Source organism: Mus caroli, unplaced genomic scaffold (assembly GCF_978045245.1).
Source record: "Mus caroli unplaced genomic scaffold, Mus_caroli_1 scaffold_10, whole genome shotgun sequence".
In the NCBI taxonomy this organism is placed as follows: Eukaryota; Metazoa; Chordata; class Mammalia; order Rodentia; family Muridae; genus Mus; species Mus caroli.
Window position 1 is genome coordinate 11,666,713 of NW_028227265.1, and position 24,564 is coordinate 11,691,276.

The window sequence follows — 24,564 nt, forward strand, 5'->3', positions numbered from 1 at the left end:
TGGTGTTGTTACTTGAAATGAGGACATCTGAACACAGAGGAAGGGCCAGATGAGACAGAGGTAGAAAATAGCCACCTAAAAGTTTGTACCCTTCATTGGTAAGATGGGCTAAGGAGGTGGCACACAGATAGAACATTTGCCTAGCCATGCAAGGCCAGGGATCCAGCCGCCAGAACTGAAAAAGCAAACAGGAGGGCCAGCGGGATGGCTCAGTGGATAAAGGTACCTGGCCACCCGAGTGTGGTTCCTGGGAACATCATGGAAAGAGAGAACCTGAAAGCTATCCTCTGACCTCTATACATGTTCCGTGGCCCACCTGCCCTTGCACGCACACGCACACACACACACACACACTGAACATATTTAATATTTTTTAACTGAACAAGAAAGATCATGGAAGAAAACACCCCACCCCCTTGATTCCTTCGCCGTTGTCTACCAGCCTCCAAACTGAAGCAGATATATTTCTGCTCTTGCATCCACCCAGCCTGTGGTGCTCCGCAGACACGTGGAAATCCTAGCACGCCACCATCAAGGTCTGACCATTCAGGTTGCCCTGTGTCCTCCAATAACGCTTGGATCAGCGGCCTCATTTACTTTAGGCATAGTGGTTTCAGGATCTGCACTGCCCTGATGGGTAGGGGTATTCTTCATGGGTCTATTATTGTGACCAGCATGTTACAGTCAGCTCACCCGAGCCCTTTAGCATTCTGCACTATCCAGCCTTCATCTTTAAAGGACACAATGCTAAAGGGCTCTTCAGTTGAGCGCTTGCTATTATTGCTGAAGACCAGAGTTCAATTCCCAATACCATCATCGGGTGACTCACAACTGCCTGTAACCCTAGCTCCAGGGCATCCAACACCCTCTTCTGGTGCACTCTTCTGGTGTACATGTGCGCACATGTACACACACACACACGCATACACCCACAGGTTCAAAGTTAGGCAACCAAGTCCCCATCTTCCTGCTTTATAACCCAGCTCCTCCCCCACATTCAATCTCTCTTCGCTAAGTCAGAGAAGAGCCTGAAATCCAGTCTAAACTCCTCACCAAGGCAGGCATCCTCAGAACTATACCCTAAGTGGACCCCCTTTTACTAATTTCTAATAGGAACTGCAGAGGCCTGAGGCTGCATTGGAACGTGGGGAGGACAGGGAAGAACTCCGGATTTGACTGGATTTGGAATCCCTGAGACAGACAGAATCTCAGAGACCTAGAGCTCTACAGGTGTCTCTTCGTAGCAAAGAAAGGAATGACCTGGCATTCTAGGATGCCCATCACGTGATGCTCCGTGAACTACTGTGAACCCAGCCTCCGTCCCATAAGTCCCAGCCCTCCCTCAGCTTTGGCCACACCCACCCTCACTTTCTCCTGGTTGGTCTGCACGAAGTCTACACTCTGGTATTTCAAAGCCAATACTTGTGATCCTGACCCTGCTGTGCCTCGCCTCAGCCAAGAACACTGGCTCCTCATTGTGGTCTAGCACCTGCAGACTCACACACCCTAGTGGAGCTGAATGGAGCCTCACTTCCTCAGATTCTGGCTGTAGCCACTTCTAGTATGTCTAGGCATAGAGGATGTCTGAGTCAGAGCCTCCCTGGCTCCTGAAAGGTCACAGTCCTTTGTGGAGACCTGTTAGCTCTCTTAAAGGTCCTGGCCAGGGCAAGGGTTTCCTGTTCATTTCTGAAGCACCAGTGGTGGCCGGGTTGGTGGGTGAACTATATACCAGAGGTCTGGTTCTCTTTGTCATCTTCTTGCTGGTTTGAAACAGCTAAAATGAGGGACCGCTGGTTACTGGGCTCATAAAGTTCCTGTTCTCAGTTCACCCAAGGTAAATTATCAAGAAAAACTTGCTGGGAAATGCAGCAATAGCTCAGCAGTTAAGAGCAGGCATTGGTTTTGCAGAAGACCCACCCCATTTGGTGCCTGGCTGCTCACCACAGCTTGCAGCTCAAGCTCCAAGGGAATCTCATGCCCTCTTGTGGCCACTGTGGGTATCTACACTCACATACTTCTGCAAACCTACACAATTTCAAATAAAGCTACTCTTAGGCAGAGCCAAAGAGAGGAAGAGACAGACAGAAACTTGTTGCTCTGAGTGTGATGGTTCACACTGAAATTCCAGCAGTCCGGATGCTGAGGTAGGAGGATAGCAAGGTTCAAGGCCAGCCTGGGCTACATAGCAAGACTCTGTCTCAAGACAAACACTTGTGTGGTGGAAGGAGCTGACGGTGCTGTGGGGAATCAAAACTTGGTTCCTTCCTGTTTCAGAGACAAACGGGCTAAGGAACAGCCAAATCCTGACTTTGGCGTGTGTTCCCTGGTCAGACAGAAATGGAGGAGCAGCCAGGAGTTTCGGAACAAAACACATTTACATTCTTATCAGGTTGTGTGGGATATAAAATACACGAGCCCAATAAAGATATTATGAAACAATGTCTCCAGCCTCAGGGCTGACTGACAGGCTCTGGAATACCAGCTCCAACTACGTTAGTCATCTTCTCCAGGACTATAACAAATACCTGAGACAAACTTGGGTTCACAGTTAGTGCGCTTCTTATCAATAAGCAGTTGGCCTTATTGCTTTGGGCCCGAGATAAGCAACACATGGTGGGGTGTCTGTCAGGGGAAAACCAGCAGTGACTGGGAAGAAAGAGAGAGGGGTGGGAATGTGCCTCCTACAGGACACACACACACACACACACACACACACACACACACCTTAAAGGCATATCTTGTTGGCCTGACACCATACCACTAGGGCAAACTTATTTTTATAATATAATATTTTTCAGCTCACTGAGAAGGTCATACAATACATGCAATATATTTCAGTCCTATTCACACACCACTCCCCCCACTAACTCCTCCCAGAACTGTCTCCCTTCCAACTTTATGTCCTGTTATTTTTCTAAGCTACCCAGTGCAGTTTGTGCTGCCCGCATCTGCAGAAGTGGTAGGCGGCCGGCCCAGAGAAGCATGGCCACCCTTAAAGAAAACAGGCCCTGCCTAGTTCTGTAGCCATGAACTGTCAAGAACTCTTCAGCGAGGGATGGGAGTTCATGAGCCCCTCCCACTGCTGTGCTACAATGTTGCCTGGCTTGATCTTGTGCCGGTCTTGAGCAGTCAACCTTGGCTCCTGAGAGTCCACAAATGTAGAGGTCCTATCCCGGAGACATTGTCTCTCTCAGCTCCTTCCTGAGACATTGTCTCTCTCAGCTCCTTCCTGAGACATTGTCTCTCTCAGCTCCTTCCTGAGACATTGTCTCTCTTAGCTCCTTCCTGACTTCTGACTCTTTTTTTTTTTTTTTTTTCCGAGACAGGGTTTCTCTGTGTAGCCCTGGCTGTCCTGGCACTCACTTTGTAGACCAGGCTGGCCTCGAACTCAGAAATCCGCCTGCCTCTGCCTCCCGAGTGCTGGGATTAAAGGCGTGCGCCACCACGCCCGGTCTGACTTCTGACTCTTACACTCTCTCTGTATCCTTTTCCAAGGTCTTCCCTGAACCCTGGAGCCCACGTCACAGAGTTTTCCCACCCTTCAATAGCACCAAGCTGGCATATATGAGCCTACAGAGAGGGGTGGGGAAGGTGGGGGGGGGGGGGAGGGAATAACAAGACCCAAACCATGTAGCAGCTTTCTATAATTGGTGTTTATAGAGTGTATCTTTTTTTTTTTTTTAATCTCTGTTTCTCCTCTTGACATTCTCCAATTTTCACTGGCTTGGTTATTATTAATTCTCTCTTTTTAAGATTTATTTATTTTATGTATATCAGTATACCATTGCTGTCTTCAGACACACCAGAAGAGGGCATCAGATCCCATGACAGATGGTTGTGAGCCACCATGTAGTTGCTGGGAATTGAACTCAGGACTTCTGGAAGAGCAGTGAGTACTCTTAACCACTGAGCCATCTCTCCAGCACGTGGTTATTAATTCTTAAGAGCCTACAGTTGTCTCCCTTCCCCTGTGGAGTGTCAGTCCCGATCTCCCATAGATAACAAGCACCTTATTTATTTATTTTGCACTCTATGTGTGCACACTCTCCAACACAGTCCTTACTGTGTCTAAGTGAGCTAGAATACCTCCTGCCGTAGGGTTGCTAGGCCCAGAGAAGTTAAGCTGTCCCATTAGGCAATGGCAGAAAGGAAATGGCCTACATAGTTAATACAGATGAAACTTTTTCCTGGGTATTTTCAGCCACAGATGGCCGGATCCACAGGTACAGAGGGCTGACTGTATCTTTCTGTGTCCTGGGTTCTGGGAATGTCAGCCTGTCTCTTTTGTTTTGGTCCCCCTCCCCACTCCTGCGGCTTCTCACTCAGTGCTGTCAATCCATGGTCTGACTATGTGAGTGTGTCTCATCTCAGATATTAGATCCCCAGCGACAGAAAGCAAGTGCTGGGCATGAAGAGAAGGGTCGAGACACTGCCCCCCTTTCCCTGCACACACAGCACAATGCTGTGCATTAACAGCCTCACCCCAACCCTCTGTCTCCTCACAGTCTTCTTCAGCTCTCCATTCGCAGCTTTCCCGAAAGGGGAACGCCATGTCCCTTTTCATCATTTCACCGAGGACAAGAAAGAAAGGCCTGTGATGGGACAGAATTACTGTTCTCATAGATTATTCGGAACGCTAATGAGCCATCTTCCTCCCAATTTCCTAAGGAAATATGAATATCGAGTGTAATTTCCAAACAAGAAATCTTGACAATTTGAACACTGGGTAACTGTGAAGAGGAACATTTCCACGAAGGGTATTGGCACCCCACAGCCGCTCCTCCCTTCCTGCAGATGGCCTCACCTCTATTGGAAATGTGTTATATGTGTAGTGCCCAGAGGCCTTCTGGGAAGGAGATTTCCTGACAGCTGCCAGTACACTGTAATGAAACCTAGCGCACAGTGTGTCTGTGCATGGCTTAGGATGAGGGAAAAGCTAGTTCTTCTCCTGGCTTCTACATTTTCCCATTTCTCTAGGCTATACCTTATCTCTTGACAGTGTGACAGACTGTTCAGTCTCTGTAGTTCATTGACAGCTGGCTTGGCTAAGAAGCCATCTTCATCCTCTTCCCAGCACCTTGCTCACTTAACAGGGAACTGTCTATACCTGCTGTGCCTAACAGCCCATCACGTGAGGTAGAGAGCTCTGAGCCGGGTCCTCTGAAACCTGGACTTGGAAGGCAAGCGGCGCCCACCCATGATGGGACTGTGGTCACTTCTTTTCACTTCCTTTCTCTCTTGAGAGAGGTAACAATTCTTCAGAGTTTCCCCATGGCTCAGCTGGAGGGCTCCTTGAGTGACTCAGAGAAACTGTGTCATGAGTCAGTCATGGGAGAAGCTACCTGGTGCTCCGACCTACTCCCTGCTGTTGCCAAGGGCCAGAGGGCAGATTAGTGCCGTCTCCTTCCCAGGTTCCTGTCAATCAGAAGAAGCTTACGTGGAGTTAGAGGGCGAGAGAGAGCTTGGGTCCTAGCTCCGCTTGGTGGAAGAATTTGCTCAGTAGCCCCAACCTTAATTGTCATTACAAAAACAATCATCCAGAACTTGGATACACACACTCACACACACATGAATGATATTTCAGCATGCTCTGACAATGTCTAAAAAAAAAAAAAACCCATGAAAGAACCATGGCTTTTTGCCCATTACAACTTACGAATGGCCTAGTTTCTGTCAAGGGAGCCATTGATTTGGAGAAAACAGAGAGCACAGTTGTTTTTTAACCCAGTGGGTACAAGGGATTTCTAGTAGAAACAGAGAATACAGCATCAAAGACCATCAGTGATGTTCCCTGTGACCATGACTAATTCTGTAGCCTTTAGCTTAGCACCCAATTCTAGCATTCTTATTTTAAAATTTTTTATTTATTTTGTATATAAGACACTGTAGCTGTCTTCAGACACACCAGAAGAGGGCATTGGATCCCATTAGAGATGGTTGTGAGCCACCGTGTGGTGGCTGGGATTTGAACTCAGAACCTCTGGAAGAGCAGGCAGTGCTCTTAACCGCTGAGCCATCTCTCCAGCCCCTCTAAGCATTTTTTTTTATTGGAGAGCATTATGTCTTGCATACCGATTGCCCCTGTCCTCTCTGAGCCCACCTCATCATTCTGGCTCTTTCATCTCTGAGTTCAATAATACATCCATGTGCGTGCACTGTGCGTTTGTACAAGACTTTAGCATTTTAGAAAGTCAGTCAGTCCCTGACACTGTTGAAGCGAGGGGCGTAGAAGCTATAGCTCTCCCCTCTCAGGTCTGAGAGTGGGGCCTTACGCAGGCTTGCAAGCTGCAGCTCATCCCAGTCTCCCCATCTGCTAGGTAGCCATCCTGATAGGTACGGATGGAGGATGCCTGTGTGTTATCAGTGGTCTGCTGGAATCACCTGCTTGCCCCCTAGTGAGAAAGAACAAGTGAGCGTGTTGCCTTTCAGAGTCAGAGAAAGCTTGGTGATGCTGTGGAACCCCACCAACATCTTATAAGGAAGTAAGGTACCACCCCCCCCCAAAACAGCCCAAAGAAGTCTGGAACCTTCTCCACACCTCAGCAACTTTTCATATCCCTCCCGTAACTAGCTATATGGAATGATAATCACCAGAGGTTACTTTACGTCTATGTGTCAGGGGCTCGATGTATGCTACTACTTGATGATAGAGTCTACCGTCTCAGGTAAGTTCTAAGTACTTAGACAGCCTTAAGCTATTTGACTTTATAATTGTGCCACGAGAGAAGCGCCATTAATGATCTCACATGTGTGTGCATGTACAGACACACACACTTCACAGATAAGTGCCGAGTACACACACACACACACACACACAGAGAGAGAGAGAGAGAGAGAAAGAGAGAGAGAATAGGTAACATCCTCTGGACCTCATAACTGATCCATATCAAAACTATGACAACCCCAGGAGGCTGGCTCCACAGAGAAGGGAAGCAGCACACTGTAAGTCCCTTTACATCCTGACACAGACTAAATATCTCAGCAGCTCAACTGTACTACACAGTGCACATATTATTTGGGGTAAATTATCCTTCTATACCCTAAGTCTTTTTATTTTCTTTTTGTTATAATTTTTATTAGATATTTTCTTTATTTACATTTCAAATGTTATCCCCTTTCTTAGTTTCCCCTCTGAAAATCCCCTATCCTCTCCCCACTCCCCCTGCTCCCCAACCCACCCACACTTGCTTCCTGGCCCTGGCATTCCCCTATACTGGGGCATAGAACCTTCACAGGACCAAGGGTCTCTCCTCCCATTGATGACTGACTAGGCCTTCTTCTGCTACACATGCAGCTAGAGCCACAGGTCCCTCCATGTGTTTTCTTTGATTGGTGGATTAGTCCCAGGGAGCTCTGCGGGTACAGGTTAGTTCATATTGTTGTTCCTCCTAGGGGGCTGCAAACCCCTTCAGCTCCTTGGGTACTTTTTCTAGCTCCTTCCTTGGGAACCCTGTGCTCCATCTAATGGATGGCTGTGAGCATCCACTTCTATATTAGTCAGGCACTGGCAGCACCTCTCAGGAGACAGCTATATTAGTCTCATGTCAGCAAGCTCTTGTTGGCATCTGCCATAGTGTCTGGGTTTTCATGGTTGTTTATGAGATGGATCCCCAGGTGGGGCAGTCTCTGGATGGTCATTCCTTCAGCCTCTGCTCTGAACTTTATCTCTGTAACTCCTTCCATGGGTATCTTGTTCCCCCTTCTAAGAAGGATCAACGTGTCCACACTTTGGTCTTCCTTCTTCTTGAGTTTCATGTGCTTTGCAAATTGTATCTTGGGTATTCTGAGCTTCTGGGCTAATATCCACTTATCAGTGAGTGCATACCGTGTGTATTCTTTTGCGATTGTATACCCTGAGTCTTATCTAAATGGGAGCTGATAAGGACAACCACTCCGTGTGGCCACTGTAAGGATAGATTTGCTAAATGCAATTGAATAGCTTGGCAGAATCCCTAGCACGGGGATGAGGGTGCTGCTCAGCGGCAGGATGCTTGCCTAGCCAGGGATGAGGATGCTGCTCAGCAGCAGGATGCTTGTCTAGCACAGGCAAGTCCCCTGACCTTAATCCTTAGAAGTGCAAAATAAACAGAGGGGGGCAGGAAGGAGAGACCAAGTGGGAGATCTCTGAGAGGCTAAATCTTTTAAGTTCAGACTCCATTTTAGAGAACCTGACCTAAGTTTGAACTCAGGTAAAGGAACAGGCTGGTATGGAGCATTAGTTTCCAAGTTGCCCCCAATAAAACCTGAGCCTAGCTCCAGTCTCTAAGACCAATCCCCAACAAGATCAGCGTTTCCAGGTTACACCCTCAACAAGACCAGTGTCTCCAGGTTATTCCCCCAACAAACCTGCACCCCAGGTTACAAGCCCACCCCTTGCCTAGCAACCGCCAATGCAGAGGGGAGCAGAAGTTAAGTTTATGATATGATTCCCAGCACCAGCCAATCTTGTTAAAGGCCACAGCAGCTTTCCAATTAGATGCTTGCACACGTACCCCTGCTTGCTGCTTACTATAGTCGGGGCTCCCCCACCACCAAAACCATCCTGCATGATGGGGGTGCATTGGGGGGGGAGTGAGCTAGCTGGAACAGAATAAAGACCCTGCTATAAGTTGTATCAGATCAGCTCCTGTCTGTTTTTTGGGGGGGACTCGCTACACTTCATTGGCACTGTCATTTCAGTACCTAAGTCAGAAGTCGTTGTTGCCTTTAAAGCAAAAAAATTCAGGAGGCTAAGGAGGGAGGATCCCTGTGAGTTCAGTCTCCAAACAAAAGACAGAAGAGATTTAAACAGGAGGAGGCTTGTCAACTTTCTTGATTGTCCATATAGGGGAAAACAAACAAACAAACAAAAAAACAAAAACAAAAACAACAAAAAAACAAGGTGATGGGGACTTTTGTCAGGGGTCATGGGTATGAGTTTCACCGTGTATTTATGACAAAGTCCTCAGTGCACTGTGGGGGTAAGTATTAGCCAATGAGCAGCAGATGAGAAATAATAGCCAGTCGTGGCTAATTGGTAGCAACAGAGGAGTCTAGGCCAATCACAACCACAGCTGCTATTTGGGGTGAAGGGGATCCTGAAGTCCTGGAGATCCAGGGACATGTGCTCTTCCCTCTGTGCTACCTCAGCCTAGAAAGAACTGCCCTGGGTGACTCCTTCTTAGTCAGATACAGGACAGGAGGAAAGAGCTGGCTTCCCGCCCACGTTCACTGAGTATTGCCTGGGAGTGCTGGCTAACACCTTCGCTCTTAATCCTTGGGAGATTATCACTTGCCATCCCTGTGTTTGTAGGTTGGTTTGTTTTTAAGTACCGTAAGAACTTGCTTAAGGCCACACACCTCACCCCTTTTTGATCCACAGATGCCTGGGTTAGAACCCAAATCTATAAGGCTTAGTCATTTTCAACTGCTATGACAAATCACAGGTGGGCTGGCTTAAACAATACTTCATTTCTTCCCCTTCTGGAGGCGGGGAAGTCCAAAGTCCAGTTGCCAGACCCTGCTTCGTGATGTGTGGGCGTCTGTCTGTTTCTTCACCTTTGCGGGCAGAGAATGGTGGGCGCATGCGCACACGCATACTTCCTCACCTGCCGAAGGCCTCCACTCTTCCCCTTCTCCTTGAAGGCTTGATTTCAGCGTAGGCATTTGCAGGAGGCACATTGGTTCACAATGCTGTGTTAACGCCACAGTATCTACACCATGCTGCCCTGCTTATTTGCCACCAGTCCTGCTTGGAGCAATGCCAACTGGGATTCAAAACCCTTACCAACAACAGCAAAGCTCAGTGAGTGTCAGAATGAGGTGCTCTGCCCTCGTCGAGGAAAGCCTGCAGGGGCGCCTCTCAGTTCTGTGTCTGCATCCCCCTAAGAGCCTCCCTGAGGCTCCCTCAAAGGTTCCACTCCCTTCCAGTTCTCCAGCCTGCACATCTTGTCATACATGTCATACACGGGAGGCAACCTGAGAGCTGATTGTGGAGATATTCTCCCAATAAAAACAAGTAGACGGAGAAAAGAATCTAGCGTCTGCCTATGGCCCCATCACACTGTATCCCAACATGGGAGGTCATGGGTGTGGGGAGGGGCAGGGGAGGAGTAAAAAGAGGAGGTGAGAAGAGAGAGGAGGAGAAGAAAGAGGAAGGGAGGGGAGAGAAAGGAAGGAGAGAGGAGGGGATAGACGACTAGGATCACATACACAGGGAAATTCACCTACCCTCACTGTCATGCATGGGACTATATCATTCAGGATATGCCTCTTTCTTTTTTCTTTCTTTTTTTTTAAATTGGGTATTTATTTCATTTACATTTCCAATGCTATCCCAAAAGTCCCCCACATGCTCCCCCACCCACTCCCACTTCTTGGCCCTGGCGTTCCCCTGTACTGAGGCATATAAAGTTTGCACGACCAATGGGCCTCTCTTTCCACTGATGGCCGACTAGGCCATCTTCTGATTCATATGCAGCTAGAGACACGAGCTCCGGGGGTGGGGGGTACTGGTTAGTTCATATTGTTGTTCCACGTCTAGGATTGCAGATCCCTTTAGCTCCTTGGGTACTTTCTCTAGCTCCTCCATTGAGGGCCCTGTGATCCATCCAATAGCTGACTGTGAGCATCCACTATATGCCTCTTTCTTGGAGCTCTTTACCCTGAGAGCTTATGAAGATGAAAGTCTGGGTGTTAGAAACGGACTTTCGAAATTGCTGGGTGCTTTGTCTGTTCCCCCAGACCCAGCCCCTCAGGCTCCTCTCTAGCACTGCCACAGAACAGCAGTTGTGGCCTTCCCCCACCCACCCCAACCCACTCCCAGCTCCCTGGCTCGCCATCCCCCAACCCCGCCCAAGTCTCCTGTGGATCCCTCAGAGCAATTCTTTCCTGGCCTCCCTCCTCACTGGCCTCTGCATCCCAGCCTCCATCACCAGCAAGCATTCCCTATGAACACACCCGCGGAGCAGGACAATAAAAAAGGCAACACAGAGCTGTCACACTCAGAAACCGAGGAACAAAACACACACTCAACTAAGACAAACCCAGACATAGGCGCCGGGATCTGAAATCACCCCAAACCCAGATGCCTGGGAATCAGATAAAGAACAGTATCAACAACATGCAGGACAATGTCTCCTCTAGAGCTCAGCTATCTACCACAACAGACCCGAATATCCCAACACAGCTGAAGCACTAGACAAAGACCTTAGAACCAACTATGTGAAGAGGACAGAGGTCTTCAGAGAGGAAATGAGTAGATTCCCTTAAAGAAAGCCAGGAAAACACAGTTGGAAGAAATTAATAAAACTGTTCAAGACCTGCAAATGAAATCGAAGTAATACGGAGAACACAAACTGAAGAAATTCTAGAAATAAAAAAATAAAAAAAAAAAAAAGGAATTTAAACAGAAACTACAGAAGCAGGCTTCATCAACAGGATACGAGAAGTGGAAGAGAGAATCTAGGGCGTTGACAACATGAGTGCATCAAAGAAAATGTTAAATCTAAAAAATTCCTGACATGAAAAATCCAGGAAATCTGGGATTCTATGAAAAGACCAAACCTAAGAATATAGGAATAGAATAAGGAGAAGATTCCCAGCTCGGAGGTCCAGAAAATATTAAAAAAAAAAAAAAAGCATAGTAGAAAAATGTCTTAACCTAAAGGAGATGCCTATAAAGGTACACAATGCACACAGAACACCAAATATATCGAATCAAAAATGAAAGGCCCCTCACCACATAATAATCAAAACACTAAAATACAGATCAAAGAAAGACTATTGAGAGCCACAACATATAAAGGCAGACCTATTAGAATTATGCCTGAGAGTCATGGACACATGTGTTGCAGACTCTTAAGAGACCACAGATGCCAGCCCAAACTATTATACCCAGCAAAACTTTCAATCACCATACACAGAGAAAATAAGATATTCTGTGATAAAGTCAAATTTAAATAATATCCATCCACAAATCCAGCCCTGCAGAAGGACTTACAAGGAAAAGTCCAGCCCAAGGAGTTTAACTACATCCATGAAAAATTAGGAAACACACCCACACACCACCACCTCCATCACTACCACCACCACAACAGCACCCCAACAACAACAACAACAAAATAACAGGAATCAACAATCATTGGTTATTGATGTATGTCAGTATCACTTGTCTTAATTCCCACTAAAAAGACACAAACTGACAGAATAGATGTGAAGAGAGGATCCATCCATCGCACACTTAGGTCATGACTTTCAAACAGGGAGGTTAAGGATGACGATGGGCAGCCTTTCGAGTGTGTGTGTGTGTGTGTGTGTGTGTGTGTGTGTGTGTGTGTATGCATGTTCATCCAGCATAACAGTGCCTTGGCCTTTATTGACCACACTTTTTTTTTTCTTTTTCTTGTCAGGCCCATTTGTCTTTTCATTACAGATATTCAAGATTTAAGATTATTACATTGGGCTGAAGAGATGGCTCAGTGGTTAAGAGCACGGACTGTGCTTCCTAAGGTCCTGAGTTCAATTCCCAGCAACCATATGGTGGCTCACAACCATCTGTAACAGGATCCAATGCCCTCTTCTTGTGTGTCTGAAGGCAGCTACAGTGTGCTCATATACATGAAATAAATAAATGAACCTTTAAAAAAAAAAAGAGTGATCACCATGGCATGAGATACAGATATGTTTTTTAAAAAAGATTATTAAATCATAAGTTCACTGATGAAATTTTTTTGGCCAAGCATTTAAATATTAGCAAAACAAACAAACAAAAACATACCCAGGCCAAAACCTAGAATGTTTTGACTTAGAGCCTTCTCTGTATGGAAAGCCGTTTGCCTCAGGCCACCAGGGAGGAGAGCACAAGATAGTGCCAAACAGAGAGGTTAGTTATGCCCAGCAATGGCACAGCCTGTTATTAAAAGAAGGCTGAGGAACTACTCAGTGGTCTGAGGCAAGAGGATCAATCACATGCGCTTTGGAGTTGGGAACCAGCCTGGATAACATAACAAAGGACAACGACTGTAACTAAAGACAAATCTGCCAATCTCCCAAGGAAATTCCCCATAGCTGGAGCACTTCACTCAGATGGATGCTGGGAAGAACAGGTCACACAGCCATGAGCAGCTTGCTGGTCTTCCCGGGCCAGTACCTCACATTCTCCTTTCAGTTGTCTCTACACTTGGAAACATGATAAATAAGCCACTGGATGATCTAGGACAGACTACCTAAGCACGTTAGACACAGTGCCATTTGTACCAATATCCAGTCAGCTCTGATTCCAAAGTGCAGATCTTGCGTGACTGGCTAATATATGAAGATCTACTGTGGGAATTATGAAAAAATTAATATATTTTGGGTAAATAAAAGATTTATTGTCAAGATGTTACTGTTCACTGACTTGTGCCTGGTCACCTTAGAGGCCCATACAGTTCTGCAAAGAGATTAAGTTGTTTTGATGCCAACACACCATGCATCCCTCAGTTCCTAGATTGAGGAGTCAATTAATGAATACATTTTAGGAGAAGGCACAGTGGTTGCTAGCCATAGTCCCAGCTACTCGGCAGTCTGAGGCAAAAGGCTAGATCACATGAGCTTGGGGGTTGGAAACCAGCCTGGATAACATAACAAGACTCAATCTCAAAATAAGAATACACCTCTTGAGGCTACAACTGCTATGAGGGGGGGTTTCCTGGAACGTTCTGGGAAGGAGTCACCATTCTAGATCTCCTCGAGAACATTTGTGATTCAAGCAAAGAGGTCGGAGAGGAGCTACCAGAGGCAGACTCCAAGTCCCGTTGATGACTGAGCCCTCTGAGACTCGCTGAGGGAAGTCACTAAACACATGGCAGCACAGCAAGAAGACTTGGTTAGGAGAGGGTTCTGAAGACGCCACCGAGTCGCTGCCCTCAGATGGCAAACGTTTACACCCAGTAAGAATTTGCTTTCCGTGGATAAACAGAAGTGGATTCTCTCGACGGCACTTCCTCTTGATGAGGATGCTGTGACCACAGTGAGATGGTGAAGAATAGAGGAACACAGCAACAGAGACAGGCAGGAGAGACTCCAGTTTGGAAAGCAGCTCTCCGACGAGTAAAATGTCGAGCAGCGACACATGTTGCAGAGAGCTCTGCCACGGGAAGCAGAGGCAAGCCTTGGCACAAACTCCCCCATTGTTTGATTCAGCTAGATGGCAGGAGCTGGAGAGATACCTCCATGGGCGGCAGTGCTCTCTGCACAAGTATGGGGACATGGGTTCAGGACCTAGAGTCGACATAAATATACTGCAGTGACCTCAAGCTCCAGGTTCGTGGAGAGACCTTTCTCAAGGGAATAAGGCAGAGGATGTTATAGCAAGACACTGGGTATGTTCTTCTGGCCACTATGGACCTGTGTACACACATGCTCTGTCTCTCTGACTCTGTGTCTCTGTGTCTCTGTCTCTCTCTCACACACACACACATACACACAAAAATTTCAAGCAGGGCATAGTGGCAGCATGTGAGAGGTACCAGCAGAAGAAAGATAAGGGGTTTGAAGCCATTCTTGGCTTCTTGGCTACGTAGTGATTTCTGAGGCCAGCAAGGACTACACGAGACCTATTTCAAAGGAAAAATAAATAAAAATGAACTGCCACTTCAACCCCAACTTTAAGTCGCCACTCACCCTGACGAGCAGCCAGTGGCGCATGGCAAAACTAGCCAGTATCAGAAAGGTTACATTTGCCGAGGGCTGGAGTAGCTGTCAGTGTCTTTGAGCAAGAAGAAATGATTTATTTGGGTAGATTGCTTTGATTTGTTGAGACATAATGCTAGTACATACTTAATAGAATTCGGTATGATGTGAACACATACACATATATGTATAAACACACATATAAGTGTGCATATGTGTATATCTGTATATATGTATGTAAATATATACTTATATACAAATGTATATTTATGCTGGGAAAGGGAAAACTTCTTGGGGCTTGGTCATTATAGTAACTGTCCTGAAGTGGTCTAGAACCTCGTGTGCAGCATCTGAGAGGAAAGCCTGTCTCTGATAGGTACCTCTGGTGCCTCTGGTGATAAAAAGTCTTAGTGGCTCTTGCCATGGTGCTCCCTGCTACCCTCTAGTCCTCTTCCCACGAAGTCACAGGGAACCAACACAAATGAAATCAAAATAAGAATCTGAGGTAGAAAATTAGTTTAATAAGAGGTTTTGCTTTCATCTTAAGAATGTGACATTTCCCACCCCACTGGGGGCCTTGTGCTTCTAGTGCACAGTCCTTAAAGCTCTCGGCATGAGTTGTGGATAAAAACCTCTTTTTATAACATAGTCAAGTAAACTGGTGGGGCAGTAGGCTGCTAAGCAGACCCACAGGTAAGCCAGTCGCCCTGGGTAATAAAAGGAAGAGGGGTTCCTTGCAGAAATGGCATGCTGGATGTCCCGCAGCACAGGGGTGATGTCCGGGTTGGACCTCTCTCTCAATATCGGGATGATGAGCTTCTGTGTATGGACGTAGTCCTGGCCATAGTTCTCCTGAATCTCTTTGGAAAAGTGGTCCAGGATTTCCTTCTCCGTTTTATCCCAAATGTCCTGTGAGCCTGTGATGTCTGGAACACAAGAAGAAAGCAAGGCTCAGATGCTGGGGAGACAGGAGATCATGAACCAGGAAATCCTCCTGCTAGGAAAGATGGGTGCTTGTGAAGGCCCTTTTGAAAGGCCACTTTTCTTTTATTTTTTTTGAGATTATAATATAGTTCCACCACTTCCCTCTCCCCCTTTCTTCCCTCTAAGTCCCTCCTTTATGCCTCGCCTTGAACTTTTCCAGATTTATAGCCTCTTTTTACAGAGTCCATATAATGCTACTCCATCTATGTATGTTTCCAAAGGTGACCACTTAGACATGCCAGAGCAGAGGGGGAAAGCCCACGAGGGCCCAGACCTATGCAAAGAATTACAGGCAACAAAGGGATGCTGAGAGTGAGGGACAGAGCGTTCGCCAGGGAAGCACACACCAACCAGTCATCTAATGGTCGTCTCTGTGCATTCCGTATACAGTGAGTGCTTGGAAATACCATTGATGAATGGTTCGAAACCTGCCTGTGACACCGGAGATATGGCCCAGTGGTTAAGAGCACTTCCTGCTTCTGCAGGTGACCTTTGGTTCCCAGCACACACACATGAGGTGACTCACAACTGCCTATAGCTCCATCTTCAGAACATCGGACACCCTCGCCTGATCTCCCCAGGCATAGACGTGTGGGGGTGCACATGCGAACACTCACGCGCGCACACATGCACACATAAAATAAATCTTCTAAACCTACATATGAATGAAGGTGGATGGTTGGAAGTTTCACAAACTGAAGAGCCCAGCGAGTGAGACAAAATGAGAGCAGTGCTCCCTTCAAGGTCCCCTCTGAGAACCTTCTCAAGTGGCGCTGTCCTCACTAAGGGCAGGTTCATTCCGCCTGTTCTGAGCACTTAACTGTCTGGTGTTAACTTTTTTGCTCAACATTGTGTACAGGAGTGTGTGTGTGTGTAGTGTTTGTGTGTGTAGTGTGTATATATGCGTGTGAGTTGTATGTGTATGTCTCTCTGTGTATAAGTATATATATATATATATATATATACACACACAAGTGTATATATGTGTGTGTGTGTGTGTGTGTGTGTGTGTGTGTGTGTGTGTGTGGTGTATCTGGGTTTGTATCTGTGTGTGTGGTATATGTGTATGTTTCTGTCTGTGTAATATATATATATATATACACACACACACACACACACATATATATGTGTGTGTGTGGTATGTATGTATATGTCTCTCTGTGTTTAATGTGTATATGTGTGCGAGTGGTATATGTGTGTGTCTCTCTGTGTGTAATGTGTGTGTGTATGTGTGGTATATGTGTGTATCTCTCTGTGTGTAATGTGTGTGTGTATGTGTGGTATATGTGTGTATCTGTGTGTGTGTAATGTGTATATGTATGGGTGTGTGTGTGATGCATTCACATGTGAAACGCCTATTCTTTTCTTTTTTTTTTTTTTTTTTTTTTTTTTTTTGGTTTTTCAAGACAAGGTTTCTCTGTATAGCCCTGGCTGTCCTGGAACTCACTCTATAGACCAGGCTGGCCTCGAACTCAGAAATCCGCCTGCCTCTGCCTCCTGAGTGCTGGGATTAAAGGCATGCACCACCATGCCTGGCTGCCTATTCTTTTTATTGTATAGCTTTACATTGTAAAAATATTGCCAAAACTTCTAGATATACTATATTACAATGAAACTTTGTCTTGCTTTCCTGTTTGCAGCTCTTACCAATATGGCTGATTGGAGCATTATAGTACGTGCCTTTTGATGGTGATTATATGTGTAAAACATAATGTCTACAATGTAGTAGCTAATATATGATCTATTCTGTGTGCATAAATATGCAAATGCACACACAGCATGCACATATAACTTATTAAGTATACAAACAGTACCTACTTCTGTACTGAGAATTTAGTACGCAGCTTAAAATATCTTCTGTGTGTAATTTTAAACATTAAATATGTTTTTAATATAAGTTCAATACATGTTTGAATTTTATTATGTAAATGACATGATTAGATAGAAATATATCTTAACATGCTTGCTCGTTACATGAAATTAAATAAATTTGCTTTAAAACATAGCAGTGATGCTTGCTTATTTCATAAGTGAGTAATGAGGAGATGCGTGCATGCTTAAAATCAGTCTTCTTTGATGGGACTAACAGTTTTGCATGCCCCTCTGCAATTCCTCCTTATTCATATACTTATGCATACAGAAGCCTACAGTTTCTTTTATCAGGAAGGAACAACAACAACAACAAAAAGGTTGTATTCTACATTTTCCTGGTCAAGGGCTGTAGATCTGAGCTGTAGTTTGAAGCAGAGCAATAGACTTCTCTTTGAACAGCTTTCAGGCAGCCATTTCCCTCTACAGCACTGCCAGCCAGCTCTTGCTAGGTTTTGCTGCTACAACGCTGAAGTTCACAAACAACACAACATTGCTTTATTTTTGCAATGTCTCCAAAGAACACTCCAAAGTGCAGATAGCTGGTTAAAAAGCTCGGACAGTTGTTTATTATTATTATTATTAATTATTATTAATTATTATTATTATTATTATTATTATTATTATTATTAGAATAGCTACTACCAGGTTACCCCTCAATCATCATGGACCCTCACACTCTGTCTTGCTAGCTGGCTGGCAGTGGGATGCACCTTCACTTGCTAGCGTGTGAAGCGCCTGTATTAAGTGTTGAACCCCTGAAGCCCAGTGATTCTGGGAGAAGGTTAGTGAGCATCCAGTGGCCTATTTCTCTTCATGAAGGCACAGCACTGTAGGCAGAGAAATAATTACCCAACAACTGATCTGTGGGTTGAACCCTGCACAACCCTCTTGCTTGTGTGTCACGTCTACTCTAACACAGCTCTCCAAGCCCTGATCAAAGGACAGAGAATTTTTGTCTCTCCTCACTTCATTGACTTTTAAAAATTACAGTTATCAATCCATATACATATTCCAATATATATGAATATATATGAATTATATGTTATATATGGGGTGAGGATGACCTATGTATGTATGTATGTATGTATGTATGTATCTATCTATCTATCTATCTATCTATCTATCTATCTATCAATCTATCTATCTATCTGAATGTTATATATGGGTAAGGATCATTTATCTATGTATCTATATATCTATGTTTCTATGTATCTGTCTATGTTTCTGTGTATCTATATATGTATGTATGTATGTATGTATCTATCTATCTATCTATCTTTCTATCTATCTTCTATCTATCTGAATGTTGTATATTGGTAAGGATCATTTGTCTATGTATCTATGTTTCTATGTATCTATATATGTATCTATATATCTATCTATATATGTGTCTATCTACCTATCTATCTGAAAGTTGCATATAGGGTAGGGATTATTTATCTATGTATCTATCTATGTATCTATGTGTCTTTGTGTCTATCTATTCTATCTAAGTGTTGTATATGGGGTGGGGATGGCCCTTGTACCAAAATGCTTATGTGGACACCAGAAGATGACTTGCAGAACTAGTTCTCTTTTACCACTATGCAGGTCCTGGGGTTAGAACTTAAGTCATCAGGCTTGGTATCAAATGGCCTTACCCACAGATTCATCTCTCCCACCTCTTCCTGGACTAACCATGTTTGAGAAAACACTGTATAGAGCCCCCAACCCCACTCCCTCTCGGTGACAAAGCTACCAGCCTTTTGTCAACCATCGCCTATTACTTTAGGCACACATCACCCATCCATCCCCTGGCACTGTGGAGCCACATGCTATCAACCCAACCTGCATCAAAATCCCCTCTTTGCTTTATATCAGCTCTGTGGCTGGAATTTTTCTCACTACAAGAAAAATAAGGAGAGATTCCATTGCCTTCTTCATAGATGAGAACTGAGTGAAATGGTACAGGAAATTACCATGTTTAATACATGCTGGCATGCAATGTCTTGGCTATTTTTATTGTAGGGCATTATAAAAAAAAATACGATCAGTGTCCTTGACTGTTTTCAGAAGCTCCACGCCAGTTTCTTTCTAAGTTCCCTTCATGCTCTCACCTTCAGTTAAATAAGAACTTGGGGCATAACCGTGTAGACTAACCTCTGTTCTCTGGCTCCCTACCTTCAGTGAGTTCATCAGTTAGCAACTACAAAAGGAGATAGCCTGGTATGGAAGACAGAGCACAGATGGAGGCCCTGGAGATCTGTCCTCCGACTCCTCCCTACAACGTTATGCCCAGAGCCTGCACTGGGACATGTTACCCACCTTGCCTCACTGTTCTCACCTGGAGCGTGTCAATTAACCCTGTCCTGTATATAATTAATAAAGAACTAGATGAGATTCCCAACAGCACAATTACATTTTAAGAAGATGAAAGTGCTGAGTTCACCAATTTGCTCATTGTACAACACAACACACACACACACACACACACACAGTTGCATGTGCACAGTGAACTTCAGCTACACCCAACATAGATGACTCATAAAATTACAATGTTGGACAGAAGAATCTAGGCAACAATAGCAATGTACATATTGACCCTCCTCCAAGCCAGTGAAGGCAAACTTCTGTCTGAGGGTGAATAACTTGTCTTAAACCTTCAAAGAAAAGCCAACACATAGCTGTTACAAGATGAGAGGAGCTAGGTAACTTCTGGAGAAGGGAAAGAGTTGTAAAAGGTCTCCTAGGTGCTAGTTTCTTTGTTGATCTAAGTACTTGAGTGCTTGTGTCAAGGTGCTGAACTAAGTACTTAAGTGCTTGTGTTAAGTTGTTAAATGGTCAGTGTCATACCTTTTCCTATGTTTATGATATAGTTCTTCTGTCGAGGGGCCGAGTCCTAAAGTTTCCCCCTCCACACTGATCAATCCTTAGTACTTTTGTGTTTGTCTGACTTGGCATAGCCTTGCTCTCCCCATCCCTCCCACCCCATTCAAACATCCAAGTTGGGACCAGAGAGTGGGATGGCTCTGCAGTTAAGAGTTCTTGTTGCTATTGCAGATGGCCAGAGTTCAGTCCCTAGCACTGACATAGGGTGGTTTACAACTGCCTATAATTTCAGCTCCAGAGGATCCAACATCCTCTTCCGGCCTCCCATCCACCTGCACCTATGTGCATGCACACACACCTCGGATACCTACTTGTTTTGAAGCCTCCGGGTTTGATGGTCACAACTTTAACTCCCCATTTGTCAAGCTCCTGTCTGATGATTGTTGAGAACATGGTTAGAGCTGCCTTTGTGGCTGCGTAAGCGGACATCATTTGAAATGGAACCGTGCCTATGGAAAGAATGGGAGATTAAAAAAAACAACAACAACAACAAAAAAACAGGGTTTGGCCAGGCAGTGGTGGCACATGCCTTTAATCCCAGCACTTGGGAGGCAGAGGCAGACAGATTTCTGAGTTCAAGGCCAACCTGGTCTACAGAGTGAGTTCCAGGACAGCCAGGACTACACAGAGAAACCCTGTCTCAAAAAACCAACCAACCAACCAACCAACCAACCAACCAAACAAACAAGTAAATAAATAAATAAATAAATAAATAAATAAATAAATAAATAAATAAATAAAATTTTAAAAGGGGTTGATATTTTCATTCATTCTCCCAATAAATATTGAAAGTATCTGATGGTCTACCAGGAACGTATGTCAACAGTGACCAGGTCAGGGAAAGGCATCCACGGCCCTGCCGAATCCAGGTGAAGACATGTTCTTGGTTGATTACAACATCACGGGACCTTTCAGGGTTCTATGGCATGGACGTATTTATATCTAAATGAAGGGTGATTGGTGTGGGAATGATAGCATTTGCCCACTAGCTCACAGCCTTCAGTTCTACCTATGTTCATTCCGAAGTTCTACCTAATGTATCGTTTTTGGGGGAGGATGGGGGCCACCCTTCAGCCCACCATGGCAATATCCACCAAGTTAGACTCAATACTAGTCGAAACAAGGAGCAACGTATACTATGGTGGACTATGGGGCATTTCTGAAAAGAACATGAGAAATATCTTAGTCTGTGATGGAACAAATAGTCATTGCCCTGCCTATATCACATTGAGCTTAGTACATTGAGCCTTAAGGCAAGTCGGGTTGCAGGGCAAGGAGGGAGCTTTACAAGGGAGTCTCAGCAGAACGAGGAAAGAGTGAGTTGTCTCTTTGGGATAAAGGGCCCTGAAGATATGATTAAGATGCTACGATCACTAGCCAAAGTTGTCAGACTAGAACTGTGCTTTGAGAAGCTGGAGAGATGGCCTAGTTGGTAAATCGCTTACCATGCAAGCATGGAAACCTGAATTCCGATCCCCAGTATACGTGTAAAACCCATGTGTGATGATGCGTGTCTGGAATTGCAGTACCAGAGAAGCAGAGGCAGGCAGATCCCTAAGATTCACTGGCTAGTCAGCCCAATGGAGCTGATGTACTCCAGGTTCTGTGAAAGATGCTGTCTCCAAAAACATAAGGTAGAGAATGAGCCAAGAGGAGCCCTGACATCAAACTCTAGCCTCTGCACACCTTTAATCCCAGCACTTGGGAGGCAGAGGCAGGCAGATCCCTAAGATTCATTGGCTAGTCAGCCCGATGGAGCTGATGTACTCCAGGTTCTGTGAAAGATGCTGTCTCCAAAAACATAAGGTAGAGAATGAGCCAAGAGGAGCCCTGACATCAAACTCTAGCCTCTGCACGCCTTTAATCCCAGCACTTGGGAGGCAGAGGCAGGCAGATTTCTGGGTTCGAAGCCAGCCTGGTCTACAGAGTGAGTTCCAGGACAGCCAGGGCTACACAGAGAAACCCTGTCTCAAAAAAAAAAAAAAAAAAAAAAGCAAAAAACAAACTCTAGCCTCCTCATGCACCTGCACACAGATACACACACTCATATGAGCATGCACACACACCTCCCACACATGTACACACAAATAAGTAATAACAGTGAACAAATAATAAATAAACAAAATGAAATGGGCCCTAAGTCCATACAGGGGTGTTTTTATAAGAAAGCAAAGGATGGGACACCAGAGGTGCAGAAGGGAAGGCTCTGTGAGGGCAGAGGCACAGGTTTGGGGTCTGCTGGGAGAAGCCCAGCAGAAAATGGAAGCAGTAAAGTTAAACTCTCCTCCAGAGACTTCAGGAGAGGCAGCCCTACTAAGTCTTTCATTTTGACGTGTGGCTCTCCAGAACCATGAAAGAATACATGTCTGCCTTTAAGTCACTTGGCTTGTTATAGGAACCTGATCCAGGTACGTTCCAGGTGGGGAAATGGCACCGTGGGGGGAATGCAAACATCCAAGTCGCATAGCAGGACACTAAGGAAGCATGACAGCATACCCAGGAAAACGGAAACCAGAACACAACACATTGTGGAGGATCCTCGTGGCCAAAGGAGTTCCACTTGGTGAATGGCTAAAACTGATGTATTTATACAGTAGGCTACAACTCAACCACTAAAAGACATGAACTTAGTATGTGTAGCCACAGGGAGGTCTCAGAGTAATTATAGCAAGGGAGGGAGCCAAGCAAATCTGAGTGGGCATTCTTGGTTATAACTGTATTCATGTAAATTCTAAAAGATGCAAACTAATCTATAGTGGGAGAAACATATCCCTGGTCACGTGCAAGATGGAAGAGCGACAGAGTTGGCTGTGTTCCCTAAAATTTTGGTACTGAACCTCAAGCCTGGAGGGATAGCTCAGCTGTTAAGAGAATCTGAGTTCAGTTCCCAGCACCTAGGTTAGGCCATTGTTCACAACTGCTGGTAACTACAGCCCCAGGGAATCTGATGCCCTCTTCTCACCCCTGTGGGCACGATACCCACATGTTCATGTACATACACATCGACACAGGCACATTCATAATTAAAAATAAAAGCAAAACCTTCAACTGGACCAGTAGACCCCTGTAGGATTGTATTTGGAGATAGGGACTTTGGAACACGATTACGGCAGAAGGATGGATCCCTCATGGGGTGGTTTGTGCCCCTTTAAAACAAGACAGTAGTAGTTTCCTTGTTCACATTCTCCGTCTCTGTTTCTATCTCTGTCTCTCCATCTGTCTGTCCGTCTGTCTGTCTGTGTCCACACTAAAAGAACACAGTGAGAGGGTAGTGCCTGCAACCTGGAAGACAGCCCTCACCAAGACCAATTCCTCTCAGCATCTTGACGTCAGAATTCAGCCTCCAGAACTGAGAGAAATACAGTACTGCTGCTTCAGCCCCCGCAGTCTGTGGCACTATGTTATGGCTGCCCAGGCAGGCTAATTCAGGAGATGACATGGAGCAAGAGAAGGGGATTGGAAAGGCATAGAAAAGATCCTCTAAGCAGGTTGGCTGTAATGCCGGTACCATGGGGGATGTGCGCATGTCTAAAGTTTCCTGAATGAGTAATTTAAATATTAGCTGTCTACTGTACATCCATGACATCGCAACTCTTACAACTTAGAGAGGGGAAAGCTTCAACAGCCTGTGGACATTTTAGCAACAGCAACGAAAGCTAGCCATATGTGCCTGTTATATTACGTTAAGCCCCGCAACGTGGTTAGTAGGCCACAGAAATGGCAGGGTTGTGTGGTCAGCATCATAGATCCAACCCGGCATGGATATTCCATGTTAGTAATGAGGACCCCTGTTGGGGTCAGAGATGGTTGACTGTGACCTAATTAATTAGGTGACTCTGACCTAATTAATAATTTCATCCATGGGACTCAAAGCTTGAATGGATTTCAGAAGACAGTGGAACTGTGGAATGTAGGGACGGATAGGAGGAAGCCAGTCACTCAGAGGGTAATCTGGGGGCTGTATCGTGCCTTTGACCCTTCCTGTTGATAATCTTCTCTTCTTCCTGGACACCATGAAGGGAACAGCCTCTTCCCCCACAGACTTCTCCTGCCAGGGTGTTTGTTCTGCCTCAACACTGGTCTGGAATCAACAGAGCCAGGGACTATGGGCTGAAACCGTGAGCTCAACAAACAAAAGCCTTCTTCCTGATAAACTGTCAGCCATTCTGTCTTGGTGACAGAAAACAG

The 24,564-nt window shown here is 45.3% G+C and overlaps 1 protein-coding gene across 1 annotated transcript in view; it reads right to left on the minus strand.

The window, feature by feature from the left end:
* Window positions 1–15,153: 15,153 nt before the first annotated feature.
* Hsd17b2 (hydroxysteroid 17-beta dehydrogenase 2) overlaps window positions 15,154–24,564 on the minus strand; it is a 61,167-nt gene continuing 51,756 nt past the window's right edge. Inside the window, exons 4-5 of the mRNA XM_021169405.3 lie at window positions 20,688–20,825; window positions 15,154–15,578 (exon numbers count right to left, since the gene is read on the minus strand). Coding sequence (XP_021025064.1) covers window positions 15,238–15,578; window positions 20,688–20,825 — 479 coding nt within the window. The 3' untranslated portion in view covers window positions 15,154–15,237. The remainder of the gene's footprint in view (window positions 15,579–20,687; window positions 20,826–24,564) is intronic.